The 15,000-nt window shown below is 40.3% G+C and overlaps 1 protein-coding gene across 1 annotated transcript in view; it reads right to left on the bottom strand.

Moving 5' to 3' along the window:
• Window positions 1–15,000, bottom strand: part of LOC135089540 (glycine receptor subunit alpha-2-like) — a 350,767-nt gene that overhangs the window by 15,062 nt on the left and 320,705 nt on the right. The window contains exon 7 of the mRNA XM_063985196.1: window positions 4,512–4,579. Coding sequence (XP_063841266.1) covers window positions 4,512–4,579 — 68 coding nt within the window. The remainder of the gene's footprint in view (window positions 1–4,511; window positions 4,580–15,000) is intronic.

Here is a 15,000-nt window from a genome sequence, read left to right as displayed (position 1 = left end):
CTTATTCGTCTCCCTCATCTTCATATTCTTCCTCCCTTATCTTCTCCCTGATCTTCGTCTTCTCTCACGTCTTCTTTTCCCCTCGTCTTCTTCTTCGTCCATTTCTTTTCCTCCTGCTCCTGCTCCACATACTCGTATCACAGCATATTCCACCGCAGTCTATTCATGAGCCTTTGTCCTCTCGTATATTCCAGTTTCAGGCTTTTTACCTCAATATTTCCTCGTTGCTTTGATCTTTTAAGTCCGCCCAGTAATCCCTGCTCCGCTCTGGCCCTTGCTCTTCATTCATCTCGATTTGCGTAATATTTCTTTCCTCACATTCATCCTTGCAAAATCTCAATATGATGGTGATTGAAATCCCCTTCGACTTCAAAGGTTCTGAAGTAAAGAAAGAATCGTGGAATAAGTTACCAGTGGGGACCTCGTGCTCTCCTCCTCCTCCTCCTCCTCCTCCTCCTCCTCCTCCTCCTCCTCCTCCTCCTCCTCCCCCTCCTCCTCCTCCTCCTCCTCCCCCTCCTCCTTCCTCGTCGTCGTCCTTCTCCTTTCGCAACATATTTTTCTCATCGTATCCTATTTTCTTTTTACTCCACTCTCTCTCTCTCTCTCTCTCTCTCTCTCTCTCTCTCCTCTCTCTCTCTCTCTCCTCTCTCTCTCTCTCTCTCTCTCTCTCTCTCTCTCTCTCTCTCTCTCTCTCTCCTGCTTTTCTTGATCGTATTTCTTCTCGTCTCTTATTTTTCTCTTCTGCCTCTCTTGTCACGTTGTTGTTGTTGTTGTTGTTGTTGTTGTTGTTGTTGTTGTTTTTATCATGTTTCGGCCTTGTATTTTATACTTTTCTTGTTTTGTTCCTTGCCTCTCTTTTCTTCTTTCCTTTTTGGTCTTGTTTTTCTCCCTCCTCCTCCTCCTCCTTCTTAGTACGAAAAGTTATTAAATTATACAAAAAATCCTCGTAAGGTCGGCACGTGTTCGGGACTGAGAAATAATCTTGGTTTTCTATTTCATTTCGTCACCTCCTCCTCCTCCTCCTCCTCCTCCCAGCACCCAAGGGCAGGAGAGAGGAAATTGGGAAGTAAGGAATGAGGAAGGAGAGTACAAAAGATGATGGATGAAAAGCAGTAAAGAAGGATGCAGAAGAAGTATAAGTTAAGGAAGCAAGGAAGGGAAGGAAGATGAAAAGAGAACGAGGGAAAGAAGTAGGAGGGGAGTGAAGAGGAAGAGGAGGAGGAAGAAGAGAAGGAGGAGGAGGAGTGATGTAAACAAGCACAGAAGGCTAAAGGATAGTGAGCAAAAGAGAAAGTAGGAGGAAGAAAGTTCGGAAGAGAAGGAGGAGGAGGAGGGAGGAGGAGGAGGAGGAGGTGCTAGAGAGAGAAGGACTGAAGCAAGCATAAAGTTCAGGTGAAATAGGAGAGAGAGAAAAGCGAAAAAAAAAGAAAAAAGAAACAAGTAGGGAAACAAGGAAGGAAGAGAGTTAGAGACGAAAGAAAAAAAAAAAGAGGAGGAGGAGGAGGAGGAGGAGGAGGAGATGAACAGAGGCAAAAAACAACAAGGAACTCAAGTCATATAAGAGAGAGAAAAAATATGGAAAAAAGGAAGTAAGTGCGAGAAGAAAACTCTGTAGGGTTAGCAGGGAAGCAAGGGAGGAAAGCGAAGGCAGGAATGACGGAAACGACAAAAAAACAAGAGAACCAAGAAGGATAAAAGTAGAGGAACCAAAAAGACTGCAATAATAAAATAGGAAAATAGGAATAGAGAAAGGAGTGGAAGGAAGATAATCAAATTAAACTGACAGAGAGAGAGAGAGAAGAGAGGAGAGAGAGAGAGAGAGAGAGAGAGAGAGAGAGAGAGAGAGAGAGAGAGAGAGAGAGAGAGGAGAGAGAGAGAGAGAGGAGAGAGAGAGAGAGAAATAAAAGCAAAGAAAAAAAAAACTGAGGACAAAATAAGAGGGAAAAAAAGGACGAATTGGGGAAAGAGGGGAGGAAGAAAATAAGGCCAATAAGGGTGAGAGTTTGAGAGGGTCCGCAGGAATACCTCAAGTCCAATGTGCTGTTGATTAGCTCTTAATGAGATGGTGGGAGGCTCTAGAAAGGCAGAGAGGAGAGGAGAGGAGAGGACAGGAGAGGGGAGGGGAGAGGAGAGGAGGAGAGAGTGATAATGGAGTGACGGGGAGAGGGAAGAGAGGGAAGACGAGGAGAGCGAAGGAGTGTTTTGTGACAAGATGGAGACGAAGTGGAAAGAGAGACGAAGGTAATAAAGGAAGACAGAATGAGAGAGAGAGAGAGAGAGAGAGAGAGGAGAGAGAGGAGAGAGAGAGGAGAGAGGAGAGAGAGAGAGAGAGAGAGAGAGAGAGAGAGAGAGAGAGCCATACAAAAAAAGACAAATAAATAGATAGATCGTTAAATATGTAAAACAGATTATTCGACAGATATAGAAAGACAGACAAACAGACAGACAGATAGATAGATAGATAGATAGATAGATAGATAGATAGATAGATAGATAGATAGGTAGAAACAGAACGGACTGACGGGAATAATTGAAGGGAGCTAATGGGGGAGAGGGAGGCGGAGAGGAGAGGAAAGAGTGAGAGTAAGAGGGAGAGTGCGGGGTTGTTGTGAGTGCCTCTAAACTATGTAGCGTGTAAAGGAGAGGATACGATGATGGGAATAAGCGACAGCAATAATGGATGATGGAGAGGGAGGGAGAGGAAAGGGGGAGGGAGAGACGAAAGGAAAGCCAGACGGGAAAAGGGAGAAAATAAAAAAGCAGGAACAAGTGAAACGGAAGAAGAGGAGGGAAGGAATGGTAAGGGAACAGGAACAATGAGAGGCAAATGGATGGGAGGAGGAGGAGGAGACGGAAATGAAAAGAATAAGATAAGAATACAAAAGTAAGTGAAGCGGACGAAAAGAAGGGGAAAAATGTTAAGGAAACAGGAAAAAGTAAGAAGGCAATGAAGGAGGGAAATAATCAGCAAACGAAAGAGAGAGAAAAAAAATGAGATAAAGGAGGTGAACTAAAGATAACGATACACAAAATGAGAATAAGTGAACTGGAAGAGGAGGGGAAGAGGAGAGGGATAAAAAAAAATGTTATGGAAACAGGAACAGTGAGAAGCAAATGAAAGAGGCAAAGAGTGAGCCATATACAAAGAATAACGGAGGAAGAAGAGAAGGAAGGAGAAGCTGAAATGAAAAGATAAAATAAGAAGAGGAAGGGGAAATAGACCTAAGAGACGTAACATAAGAGTATGACCTTGAGATGCAAATATATGGAAATAAACAATCTCGGCTGAAAAAAAAGAGAGGAACATTGTAAAAAAAGAGAGAAAGCAGAGGAACTAAAAAAAAATGAAAAGGAAAAGAATAAATTTAAAAGTTGTAAGACCAGAGCTTGATAATGGAGAAGGAAACAGTTGAGGGGGAAAAAAAAATATATAAACTTGGCAAATAAAAACAAAGAACGTGATAAAAAAAAGTAGAAGATAAATTGAAAAGGAGAAATAAAAATAAAATAGAGTGGAAATAGGTTTAAAGTCGCAGTAAGGAAACATGACTGAGAAAGTGCTGAGTAAAAAGAAGGGAAAAGAATAAAAAAAAGAGATAAATTGAAAAGGAGAAATAGAAAAGTGAAGAAGTGGAAATAGTTTTAAAGTCGCAAGATGGGAACATGACAGTGAGAAAGCAATGAATAAAAGAAAGGAAAAAGAAAAGTCATCATAAGGGAAGGCAAACTGAATGAATCACAGTATTTGAACATGACAATGAAAGCAGACGAGAAAATAACACCCCGCTCATGCAAGGGACAAGGTTCATATGACAGAGGCAGAGCGCTAGATGAGTCAAAAATAGTTAAGTGGAAGGGAGCAGAAGCAGATTTCAGGAGGCGCAGCGTCAGGACACCACACAACACCCACCACCACCACCACCACCACCACCACCACCACCACCACCACCACCTCCTATCAGTTTCTGCTGCCCCTTTGTCTCCCCTCAACACTTCAGCATTCCCCTTGGCTAGCGATACATCCAGCACTCACAGCACTCCCCCGACGATCTCTTAGCATTCCACCACCACTCCACTCCACTCCAACCCACCAATTCTCCTATAACATTCCACCAAGTCCCACAACACTCTACCACTCCACTCTACAAAAACCACTCAACAACCCCCCATAACATTCACAGCAGTCCCTCCCACAACACGACCACCACAAGCCAGCAAAACGGATCAGCATTCCATCAAGACGGTATCCCAGTACTCCCTCAGCACTCTCTCCGCCACCACCCACAAGACACCCAACACTTCACCCAGAAAAGAGTGCAACACCTCACGTGGCGTCAAAATGAGAAACTAATCTAAAATAAACACCATATGACTATTTGAACTACTACTATTCCAACCAAACACTTTATAACAGGCACATTCTAACACCCCATAAAAAAAAATCCTTCCCTATCAGTGACTATACCTGTGTGGGGGAATGATTAAGGTAACAACACCTGGGAGAAACTTACCTGTACATGCGCCCATCCACACGTCAATGGCTTTTACGTAGGACACCTGAGGAAGTCCAGCTTGGATAACCTGTGGAAAGAAAACGTGGGATGAAGATCGATGTTGGTGAAGGGAGATAGAGTGAGTGATGAGACTTAAAGCATAACAACAAGAGGGTCATATGGCGCCGCTAACAGAATAACAGTCAGGGGAAAGGGTAAAGGAAGAGAGGGAGAGGGTAATATAGGAGAAGGGAAACAGGAACTTAGAAAAGGCAGGTGAATTAATAAGTGTGGGAAAAGGGAAAGAAAGGAAAGAGAAGCAAAAAAAAATGAAATAAATAAGAAAAATAAAGAGACAAAAGAGAAGGAGACGGGTAGCATAATAGAAAGGTAACAGCGAACTTGGAAAATATAGATGAATAAATAAAAGAAGGGAGCAAAAAGTAAGGAAAATTAAAAAAAAAGTTAGCATATTGAATGGAAAGAGAACTAGTAAACAGGGAATAATAGTAAAGAAAGATAAAGGAAGGGAGAGGGTTTAACATAAGAAAAAGAAGGAAACAGGAAATGTAGGAAAGGTAGACAAATGAACAAAGAAGCGAGTAAAGGAAGGGAAAAGGGAAAATGAGGGTTAGCATAATAGAAAGAAAACGAAGATCAGGAAACAGGGTAGAAGAATAAAGGAAGAGAAAGGAGAGCTTAATAGAAGAAGAAAAAACAGGGAACTTTGAAAAGATGGGTGAATTAACAATGGATTAAAGGAAGGGAAAGGGAAAAGGAGGGTTAGCATAAGAGAAGGAAAACGAGAAACTTAGAAATGATAGGTAAATTAATAATGGAGTAGGGGAAGCAGAAGGGAAAAATACGGGGAACACAACAGAAAGGAAACAGAGTATAAGAGGAGAGAAGAGAGATGGCTGGTACGTAATGGAATAGAGTTGTAAATGAAGTGAAGAATGGGGAAATACGAGTAAGCCAAGCAAATGTAATTAGACTAAGGGAGAGGAAGGGAAGAGGAGTGTTAGCACAGCAAGAGTGAAGGATGTTTGTAAAATAAAGCAAGGGAACAAGGCTGAACGTATGTACGAAAAGAGAGGTGGTAAAGAATTAGAATAAGAGTGGGGAGAGAGAGAGAGAGAGAGAGAGAGAGAGAGAGAGAGAGAGAGAGAGAGAGAGAGAGAGAGAGAGAGAGAGAGAGAGAGAGAGAGAGAGAGAAAATCAGTTTACGAAAAGGAGATGAAAGAGAGAGAGAGAAAAAAAAAGAGACATATGATAGATGTGCATCAAAAATAAGGGAAAAAGAACGAGGATTTACACATGAAGTGAGAGAAAGAAAATGGAAAAAAAGGTAATTAATTCATAAAAGAGAAGAAATGGAGAGAAATATGTGACGGCCGAGGAACAAAACGGAAAAGGGAGCTGGAAGAAGAGAGAGATGGTAAAGTTTCTATTTTTATTGTGTGAAAGAGATTGGACTCGGGCGCTCCCTCTTCTACCCCCGGGGAAAAAAAAAAAGAAAAAAGCCAGGTCAATCTGCCTCTTCAAAAAAGTCAGAGAATAAATCAAATGGTTATGATTGAAAGGAGAGACAATCAGTGAGTAAAAAGGAGAAAAAAATCAGTAAGACAAAATTCGATGCCCGACACACCAGACACAGACATGTTCAGTCGAGCTTGCAGTATTTTCTCTCTGTAATGAATAGAAACGTAAGGAAAGCCGTAGCACGCAATCAGTGGAATATATTGTAATGGTTCTCCTTCCACCTTGTGTTACCAGGCTTCATAAAAGAGAAGAAAAAAAAAATCTCGCACACTTGTTCATAAAGCTAAGGACAAGTGCACACGACGAATGACTTAAAAGACACCTGCACCTGATTTAAGGACAGGTAAATAACGAGGTGTTAGGAAAGTATTACCTGTACATAAGGGAAGGACAGGTGCACACGAGGGAAGTACTTAAGACACTTCAGTTGTTCGTAAACTCAGGACAAGTACAAACGAGGCAGTACGGAAAGCATGTTACCTGTAGATCATCTGGGAACAGGTAAGGGTGTGCACTTAAAGCACCAGTAAACTCGTAAAGCGTCTCACCTGCACGTAATTTGATGAAGGTAAATCCTTAAAATATATGTACATAAATGCAGGTAAGATTTCTCACCCGTGCGTAATTTAAGGACAGGTAAATGCATTAAATACAGGTAAATACATATAAACACATAATATATCACACCTGGACCTAACTAAGGACAGATAGATGCGTAAAATACAAGTAAATGAAGGTAGAATACCTCACCTGTATATAATGTAAGGACAAACAAATGTGCAAAATATAGGTAAATATAGATAAAATATCTTACCTGTGCATAATCTAATGATAGACAGATGCTGAAAATACAGGTGTAAGGTAAATGGAAGTTGAATATCTCATCACTGCATAATCAAAGAAGAGGTAAACACGAGGCGTGACGCAGAGCCCCCATGTGTTCCCCGCTAACCGCCTCTCCATCAAGAGCAGGTACAAAATCACTTATAAATAAAAATGTCCTCTCTTGTTTTTGACGAAGGGAAGCGGAGCGGATGAAAATAACGACGCGCGAGAGAGCGAGGAAGCGAGGAAAGCCAGGAAAATGAGGAAAGTCCTGAAGTGAGCAAGATTTAACACACATTCCCATCCGTCCTCCTCCATCCTTCCTCCTCCATCTTTCCTCCTCCTCCATCCTTCCTCTTGAAAGTTTGTGTGTGTGACTCGCGCAGAACTTTATCCGTCTTGCCAAGTGCCTTTTTTTTTTAACCACTGGACGCCCGGCAACTGTTGAAAGAAGACGGATCAAGCACACACGGGACGGATCAAGGCCCGCAGGCGCCGTGAAAGCCCCACCTCAAAGAAACGCTCGCCTCGCTGACCTTCGCCCCCGCGCCGGCGTCTCTCAGGGCCATCGCTCATGCATTTTTTATTCATATTTTCAAACCTAAATAGAAAAGTATGAGAGAGAGAGAGAGAGAGAGAGAGAGAGAGAGAGAGAGAGAGAGAGAGAGAGAGAGAGAGAGAGAGAGAGAGAGAGAGAGAGAGAGACGCTTTCTGCAGGCTATCACTCGTACTTTAAAAAGATTTAACGTAAAGAAAAAAAAGAATTATTATAGATATATGAGAAGAAATTATGGAAACGAGGGAAAATGAGAAAATAAAAAAATATAAGAAAATTATTAAAAAAAATTGAGGTAAGGGGAGAATAATTGAAATATGAGAAAATGCAAAAAATAGAAGAAATTAACATAAAGGTGAGAAAAGATGATTATATTACGAGGGGGAAAAAAAAAGAAAAAAAATAATGGACACAGGACAAGAATATTGAAATAGAAATATTGAGAATACGGGAAAAGGTAATTAAAATGTGAGAGAAAAGATAAAACAGGAGAAAATAATAGAAATAAATGCTCATAGAACAATCACTCGTTCCTTTCTTTTATTTATTCATGTTTTAATCGTAACAAAAATGCATCCGGGTAGGAGAGTGATAGAAGTGTCATGCATTCACTTTATTTTATTAGTTTATATTTTCTCGTGCACAGAAGCAGAGAGAGAGAGAGAGAGAGAGAGAGAGAGAGAGAGAGAGAGAGAGAGAGAGAGAGAGAGAGAAAACTGTAGAAACTGATCAGCTGAGTGACCTCCGCCCAATAGCATCAGCATCAGCAGCATTTCTCAGGGCGATCGTTCACCATTTTGCTGTCTTTTATTATTCATTTTTTTTTTTTCACTCAGATAGCTGATAGATAGATGGATAATTGACGGATATAGAGATGGACTGATAGGATGATTGATCGGACACACACACACACACACACACACACACACACACACACACACACACACACACACACACACACACACACACACACACACACACACACACACACACACACACACACAGAAAGAGAGAGAGAGAGAGAGAGAGAGAGAGAGAGAGAGAGAGAGAGAGAGAGAGAGAGAGAGAGAGAGAGAGAGAGAGAGAGAGAGAGAGAGAGAGAGAGAGAGAGAGAGAGAGAGAGAGAGAGAGAGAGAGAGAGAGAGAGGGAGAGGGAGAGGGAGAGAGAGAGAGAGAGAGAGAGAGAGAGAGAGAGAGAGAGAGAGAGAGAGAGAGAGAGAGAGAGAGAGCAGTCTCTTAGGGCGATCTTTCATCCATTTTCTTTCCTTTTTATTTTATTCTCATTTTTCTGCCTTAATCGAGACGGATACACAGTTGTGAGTGAGATGGAAAATACACGAGAAAATAACAAAGATGAACATGTCCTAGGACGACCATTCGTTTCTTTACTTTTATTCGTATATTTTTCATATAAAGAGAGGCAAAAATTGAGAGAAAAGCAGAAAGAGAGAGAGAGAGAGAGAGAGAGAGAGAGAGAGAGAGAGAGAGAGAGAGAGAGAGAGAGAGAGAGAGAGAGAGAGGTAACAAGAGAAGTTTCTCCCAGCACCGTCTCCTGGAGCAGACATTCCCTCTTTTGCTTCCATGTATTCCTGGTGATCACGGGGACAGAATCTCCATGTTGTCTAAGAGAGGAGAGTGAAAAGAGATGAGTAAAAAATAACATAAGTAAATAAATAAATGAACAGAGAAATGAATAGATACATATTAAATAGATAAGTGAGTAAGTACATAATAGATAAAAAAAGTAGAAATTAAGAAATAAAAACAACTAACGAACAAACAAAAACAAATAAACAAATGAATAAATAAATAAATCAATTGAATAAATTAAGTAAAGATGGTATAATAAAACCAATCAAACGACCAACCAACCAACCAACCAACCAAACAAACAAACAAACAAACAAACAAACAAACACAAAAATAAATAAATGTGAAAATAAACAAATGAGTAAATGAATGAATGAATAAATGAATAAATGTCTTTGCTAATGGAAAGATAATGAAGCATCTCTTTATTTTATTATTTGCTAATATTTTTCTCTTGCATAGGAACGTAAGAGCATACCGGAAGCTACAAGAAATCAGTAGGCCTACATGTGACGGTCCCTTTTGTGTAAAATAGACTTAAGTTTGTTAGACAGATGGAAGAGGAGATAAACTGATAAAGGATGTAGAGTTCTGAAGTAAACAAGGCGAATGGGTGAAGGTGACGGAAATGTATGGTCAGCTGTGAAGATGAATGAGATAGCCGTGAAAAATGCCTGTGAAAAGCTGCTATATATATGCCTATGAAGGGTGTATAGAAAGTAAAGCCAATAAAGGCCAGATAGACCCAGTGTTTTGTTAATGTAGGTTGTATAAAAGCCAGTGAAAGCTAAATAGAGCCAATGTTGTGTCAATGAATGTTGCATAGAGCCTATTATAGCTACATAGATCCATTTTTAGAGTTAGAAGTCTTATAGGACCAATTAAAGCTGTGTAGAGAAAAATGTGAAAGTATGTAGAGAAAACTAAGAAATCAATGTAAAAAAAAAAGTAAAAAAAAAAGATCCATATTGAAATACACCCGAAAAAAAGTCATATACAAGATGCAGGGAGAGAGAGAGAGAGAGAGAGAGAGAGAGAGAGAGAGAGAGAGAGAGAGAGAGAGAGAGAGAGAGAGAGAGAGAGAGAGAGAGAGAGAGAGCCAAAAAAGCCAAAAAAGCTATACAAAAGTCAACAGAGGTATATAGAGGGAAGGCCTCTTTGAAAAAAAAAATGCATGTAGGAAACAATAGATAAATAGATAAAAAGTATATAAATGAAAGTAAATAAATTAAAAATAGATAAGTGAATTAAAAAACAGTACTCAATTTATATAGAATTGCACAATAAACAGGAGAGGAAGATTATCGTACTTGTAAAAACTGAAGACTCATAAAGTTAAGAGGTGGACGTAAAAAAAAAAAAAAAAAGAAAAAAAGAAAAAAAAACTTAAGAATTATGATATGAAAATAAAGAGACAAATAACTTAAAAAGACACACGAAGACGGATAAAAATGACAGAAAAGCAGGCTAATGATGGAGCCGTGAAGTAATCAAGGAAAAAAATTGCCGCTAACGGTTGTGGAGTAATGAAAAGGAAAGAAAATGGAGAGCAGTGTACGAGTATGTGAGTATCAAACAAAACAATTAAATAAAGTAAATAAAAAAAAAAACTGATGACCGTGTGAGTGAGGACAAAATATATAAAAAAAGATATATAAGATGAAATTGTGAAAAGCATGTAAGTGGAAACAAGAAAATAAAATAAGGGAAAACAAATAAAAAAAAGATGAAGAGTATGTAAGCGGAAACAAAATAAATAAAAAAACATAAATAAAAATAAATAAGAAAACAACAACAGCAACAACTGGTGAAGAACATGTGAGTGGAAACGATATAAGTGTCGCTGTGAAAGTAAGCGTGACAAATAAGAGCTGGAGAGAGAGACAGTAACAATCCACTATAGAGTAAATGTGATTGCACGACACTCGCCCACTCCGCCGTGCTGAAGGAGGACCAGTGCAGTGCTTTATTCACTTTCTCGCGTCCATTAAGACACGTGAGTCTCGGCAGGTAATAGAGAAAAAAACGTAATAAAAATCCACTAAACGCTGGTCCATAAAAGTTAATCGAGTGTAAAATGGAGGACGAATTGAGTTTCCGAGGAGACTGGACTGAACCCTTCCCTCCCTTCCCCTCCCTGCCCCTCCCTGCCTCTCCCAGCTTGTTCCCTTCCTTCCCCCTCTAAACCCTGGCTGTCTCACCTGTCCCTTGCCCCTCCCTGCCCACCCCTGCCTGCCCCACCTGCTCCCTGGCTTCCTCTTCCTTCCCCCTTTGTGCCCTGCCTGCTGCCCCTGCTCCCTGCCATGTCTTCTCCCTGCCTTCCCATCCTTGCCTCTCCTGCTCCGTCTTCCCTTCATTTCCCCTTCCGCCACCCGCGCTCTGCCTTCCTGTCTACCCATTCCCTGCCCCCTGTCTGCTCCCTGCCCCGTGCCTTCTCCCCTCACTCCCTGAACCCGCTTCAGGTTATTAAGTCACGGGAAAAAAGGAATATAAGACAAAAAATTTTACTAAAGCAGTGAATGATGGCATATTTTTCCCTTCCCGTTTTGTAAGTCACGGAAAAAAAAATGGAAAAAAAAATCTTGGTAAGCAGTGAAAGAACCTTTTTTTTTCGTCCTTTTTATGGGAGGAAACGAAACGTGTCCATTTGAAAGGAAGGGAAAAATGAGAATGATCTTAGTAAGCAATGAATGATTTTTTTTTCATTTTTACAGGACGAAACTAAACTCGTCCATTAGGAAGAAAGAAAGAAAGAAAAAAGACTGATTATCTTAGTTAGCAATGGATGCCGCCTTGTTTTTCTTTATTTCCTTCCCTTTTATGGCAGGAAACTAAATATGCCCATTGGAAAGACGGAAATAAGAGAAGAAATAATCCTCGTAAAGAATGAACGATTTTTTCTGCGTGAGGAAGCGACAAACATCCATCGGGGAAATAATGAACAAAGTCTCCCTTTTGAATCATGAGGAGATAGATAGATAGATAGATAGATAGATAGATATACATAGATAGATAGATAGATAGATAGATAGATAGATAGAGAGAGAGAGAGAGAGAGAGAGAGAGAGAGAGAGAGAGAGAGAGAGAGAGAGAGAGAGAGAGAGAGAGAGAGAGAGAGAAATTTGGTATATTGGAATAAACCTAGTCTTCTCATTTCTAAACACTGACTGTTTGTTTGTTTTGGCAAAGTGTGACGCTCCTTCAAGGCGCGATCCACACAGTGAAGGGATCAGCTGTGAAATTAGTAAACTGAATGAATCTAAGCCCAACCCAATCTAACCTAACCTAATCTAATCTAAACAACGAAATTCAAACCTAACCTTAACCTAATCTAAACCTAACCTAACCTAATCTAGACCTAATCTAATCTTGCCTAATCTAAACCTAACCCAACTCAACCTAACCTATCCTAACCTAACCTAACCTAACCTAACCTAACCTAACCTAACCTAACCCAACCTAACCCTAACGTAGCCCTCCTAAGACAACGCTAATGTTATTTCTATATTATCCAAATGTTTTTTTCTTTTTTTCTGATCGATGGTGTTTTCCTCATTTCAGTTTTTGGAGTGAGAAGAACAGTTTTGACTCTAATGGCGTTGATTCTGTGAATAATTATTTGGTGTGTGAAAGAGGCCGACCAAGGGGACAGAGGGAGAAAGAGGAAGAAGAAAGAGAAGGAAAAGGAATAGGAGAATAATAAGAAAAGGAAAAGGGGAAAAAAATGTTTTAGAACAAAAAAAAAGAAAGTAAAAACTATGTTTGAGGAGAGAGAGAGAGAGAGAGAGAGAGAGAGAGAGAGAGAGAGAGAGAGAGAGAGAGAGAGAGAGAGAGAGAGAGAGAGAGAGAGAGAGAGCAGGAGGAGGACGAGGAGAAAAGAAAAAAAAATGAAATAAAAAAACTGTACATTTGAGTTGGAAGAGAATAAGAAAAAAAAGTATTATTGTGCAATATGGTTGGCTTAACCCTTTCACTACTATGGGTGTCCTTTGTCAACACTCGGAGCAACGTAGAAAATTAGATACATGTAGACAGAAGAAAAGAATAATTTAGTTTCGCCTTGGGTACACAAATACGTAAGAGACTGAAGTATTAAAATAAGCACCTAGAAAGTTTGTAGGTGATTATTGAGAGAAGCAATTTAGCGGTGAAGAGCTTTAGACGGCAAGACGGACAGGAGAGTATTACATGCGCGAGTGGAGAGATCAAAAGAGTCCGTGGCGTAGCGTGGAACAGACGGCCAGGGGACAGAGAAATGAGTGGAGATGAGGTAAGGCCTCTTTGTCTCGTGGAATCTTAGAGGCTAATGATGATGATGATGATGATGATGAATACAGAAGTACAAAGGAAAAAAAAAAAGACAGCAACAGTCTTACTGGGTCTAAAGATGCTGTGTGGCTATACTACTACTACTACAGATCTGAGTTGGAGGTAAAAGGACAGCAAGGAAAGAACGCCATGAAGCACAAAGGAAGAAACAGAGAATGTGATAGAAAGGTTGAAAGATAAACGTGATACTCTAGCTAATACTGTTAGAGAGAGAGGGAGAGAGAGCGAAGGAGTAAGAGGAGGAGAGAGAGAGTGGGAAAGAGCGAGGAGTAAGAGGAGGAGGAGGAGTAAAAGGAAGAGAAAGATGATTATGTTGATGAAGATGAGGAAGAGGAGTAGAACGAAGAGGAGAATAAAGACGATGATATGGTTGATGATGATGATGATGATGAGGGGAAGGAGGAGAAGTAAAAGGAAGAGAAAGATGATGATGATGACAAGGAGGAGTAAGAGGAAGAGAAAGATGATAATGATGAAGAGGAGGTGGAGTAAGATGAGAAAGATGATGATGAGGAGGAGAAGAGGAAGAGAAAAATTAAAATGATGAGGGTGACGAGGAGGAGGAATAAAAGGCAGAGAAAGAGCATGATGATGGTGAAGACGAGGAGGAGTACGAGGATTGGTAATGAAGATGATGATGTCGATGACTGATGATGATGATGATGATGACGATGACGATGATGATGATGATGATGATGATGATGATGATGATGATGATGATGATGATGATGAAAATGAGTCCTGCATAATAAAAAGAATCAAGGTACTATCATTATTTTGTAGGCTTTACGTTTTGATTACATTATAAAAAAGAACAGTGGATACAGGAAAGAGAATACAATGATTATAGATAAGCCAAACAAGAGCTGAAGATGATGATGATAATGATGATGATGATGATGATAATGATGATGATGATGATATTACATACAGGTGTTTGTGTTACCTGGACATTTACGGAATAATTAGGAATCTTGCCGCTGCCTCTTTCTCTCTCCAAGCGTGTCAGAAAAGTAATTAAAGTTATGTTTTTGTCCCTTTATCATATTTGAAACTTTTACCAAGGAGCAGAAGAAAAGAAGAAATGAATAAAAGAAAGGGTAGGAGGAGGAAGAACAAAAAGGAAGAAAAGATAAAAAAGAAGGACGGAGAAAATAAAAGAGAAAGGAGAAAAAAAGCAGGAGGAGAAGGAGGAGAAGGAGTAAGAGTGGGAGGAGGAGGAGGAGGAGGAGGTGAAGGAAGACGAAGAAAAAAAGAAGAAAACAAATGAATAACATGAATAGAAAACAAATACCTACTCGGAAAATATGTTCTGGAATCTCTCTCTCTCTCTCTCTCTCTCTCTCTCTCTCTCTCTCTCTCTCTCTCTCTCTCTCTCTCTCTCTCTCTCTCTCTCTCTCTCTCTCTCTCTCTCTCTCTCTCTCTCTCTCTCTCTCTCTCTCTGCACCTATACCCTCACATTTAACACTTGAACCTGGACTTTTTCGGTGAGTGCTCGTCTGTCTGGGAAGGAAGGATGAGAGAGGGGGGAGTGGGAGAGAGAGGGAGTGAGCAGGGGGAGGGGAGGAGGATGTAACAGACAGGGAGAGGATCGGGAAAGCACAGGAGAGAGAGGGAGAGGGAGAGGGGAGGTAAGAATGTGTAGGAGTAAAATAATGGAGGTGT

Source organism: Scylla paramamosain, chromosome 33, assembly GCF_035594125.1.
Source record: "Scylla paramamosain isolate STU-SP2022 chromosome 33, ASM3559412v1, whole genome shotgun sequence".
In the NCBI taxonomy this organism is placed as follows: domain Eukaryota; kingdom Metazoa; phylum Arthropoda; class Malacostraca; order Decapoda; family Portunidae; genus Scylla; species Scylla paramamosain.
Note: the sequence above shows the minus strand (reverse complement) of the source record. Positions and strands in the feature narration are given on the sequence as shown.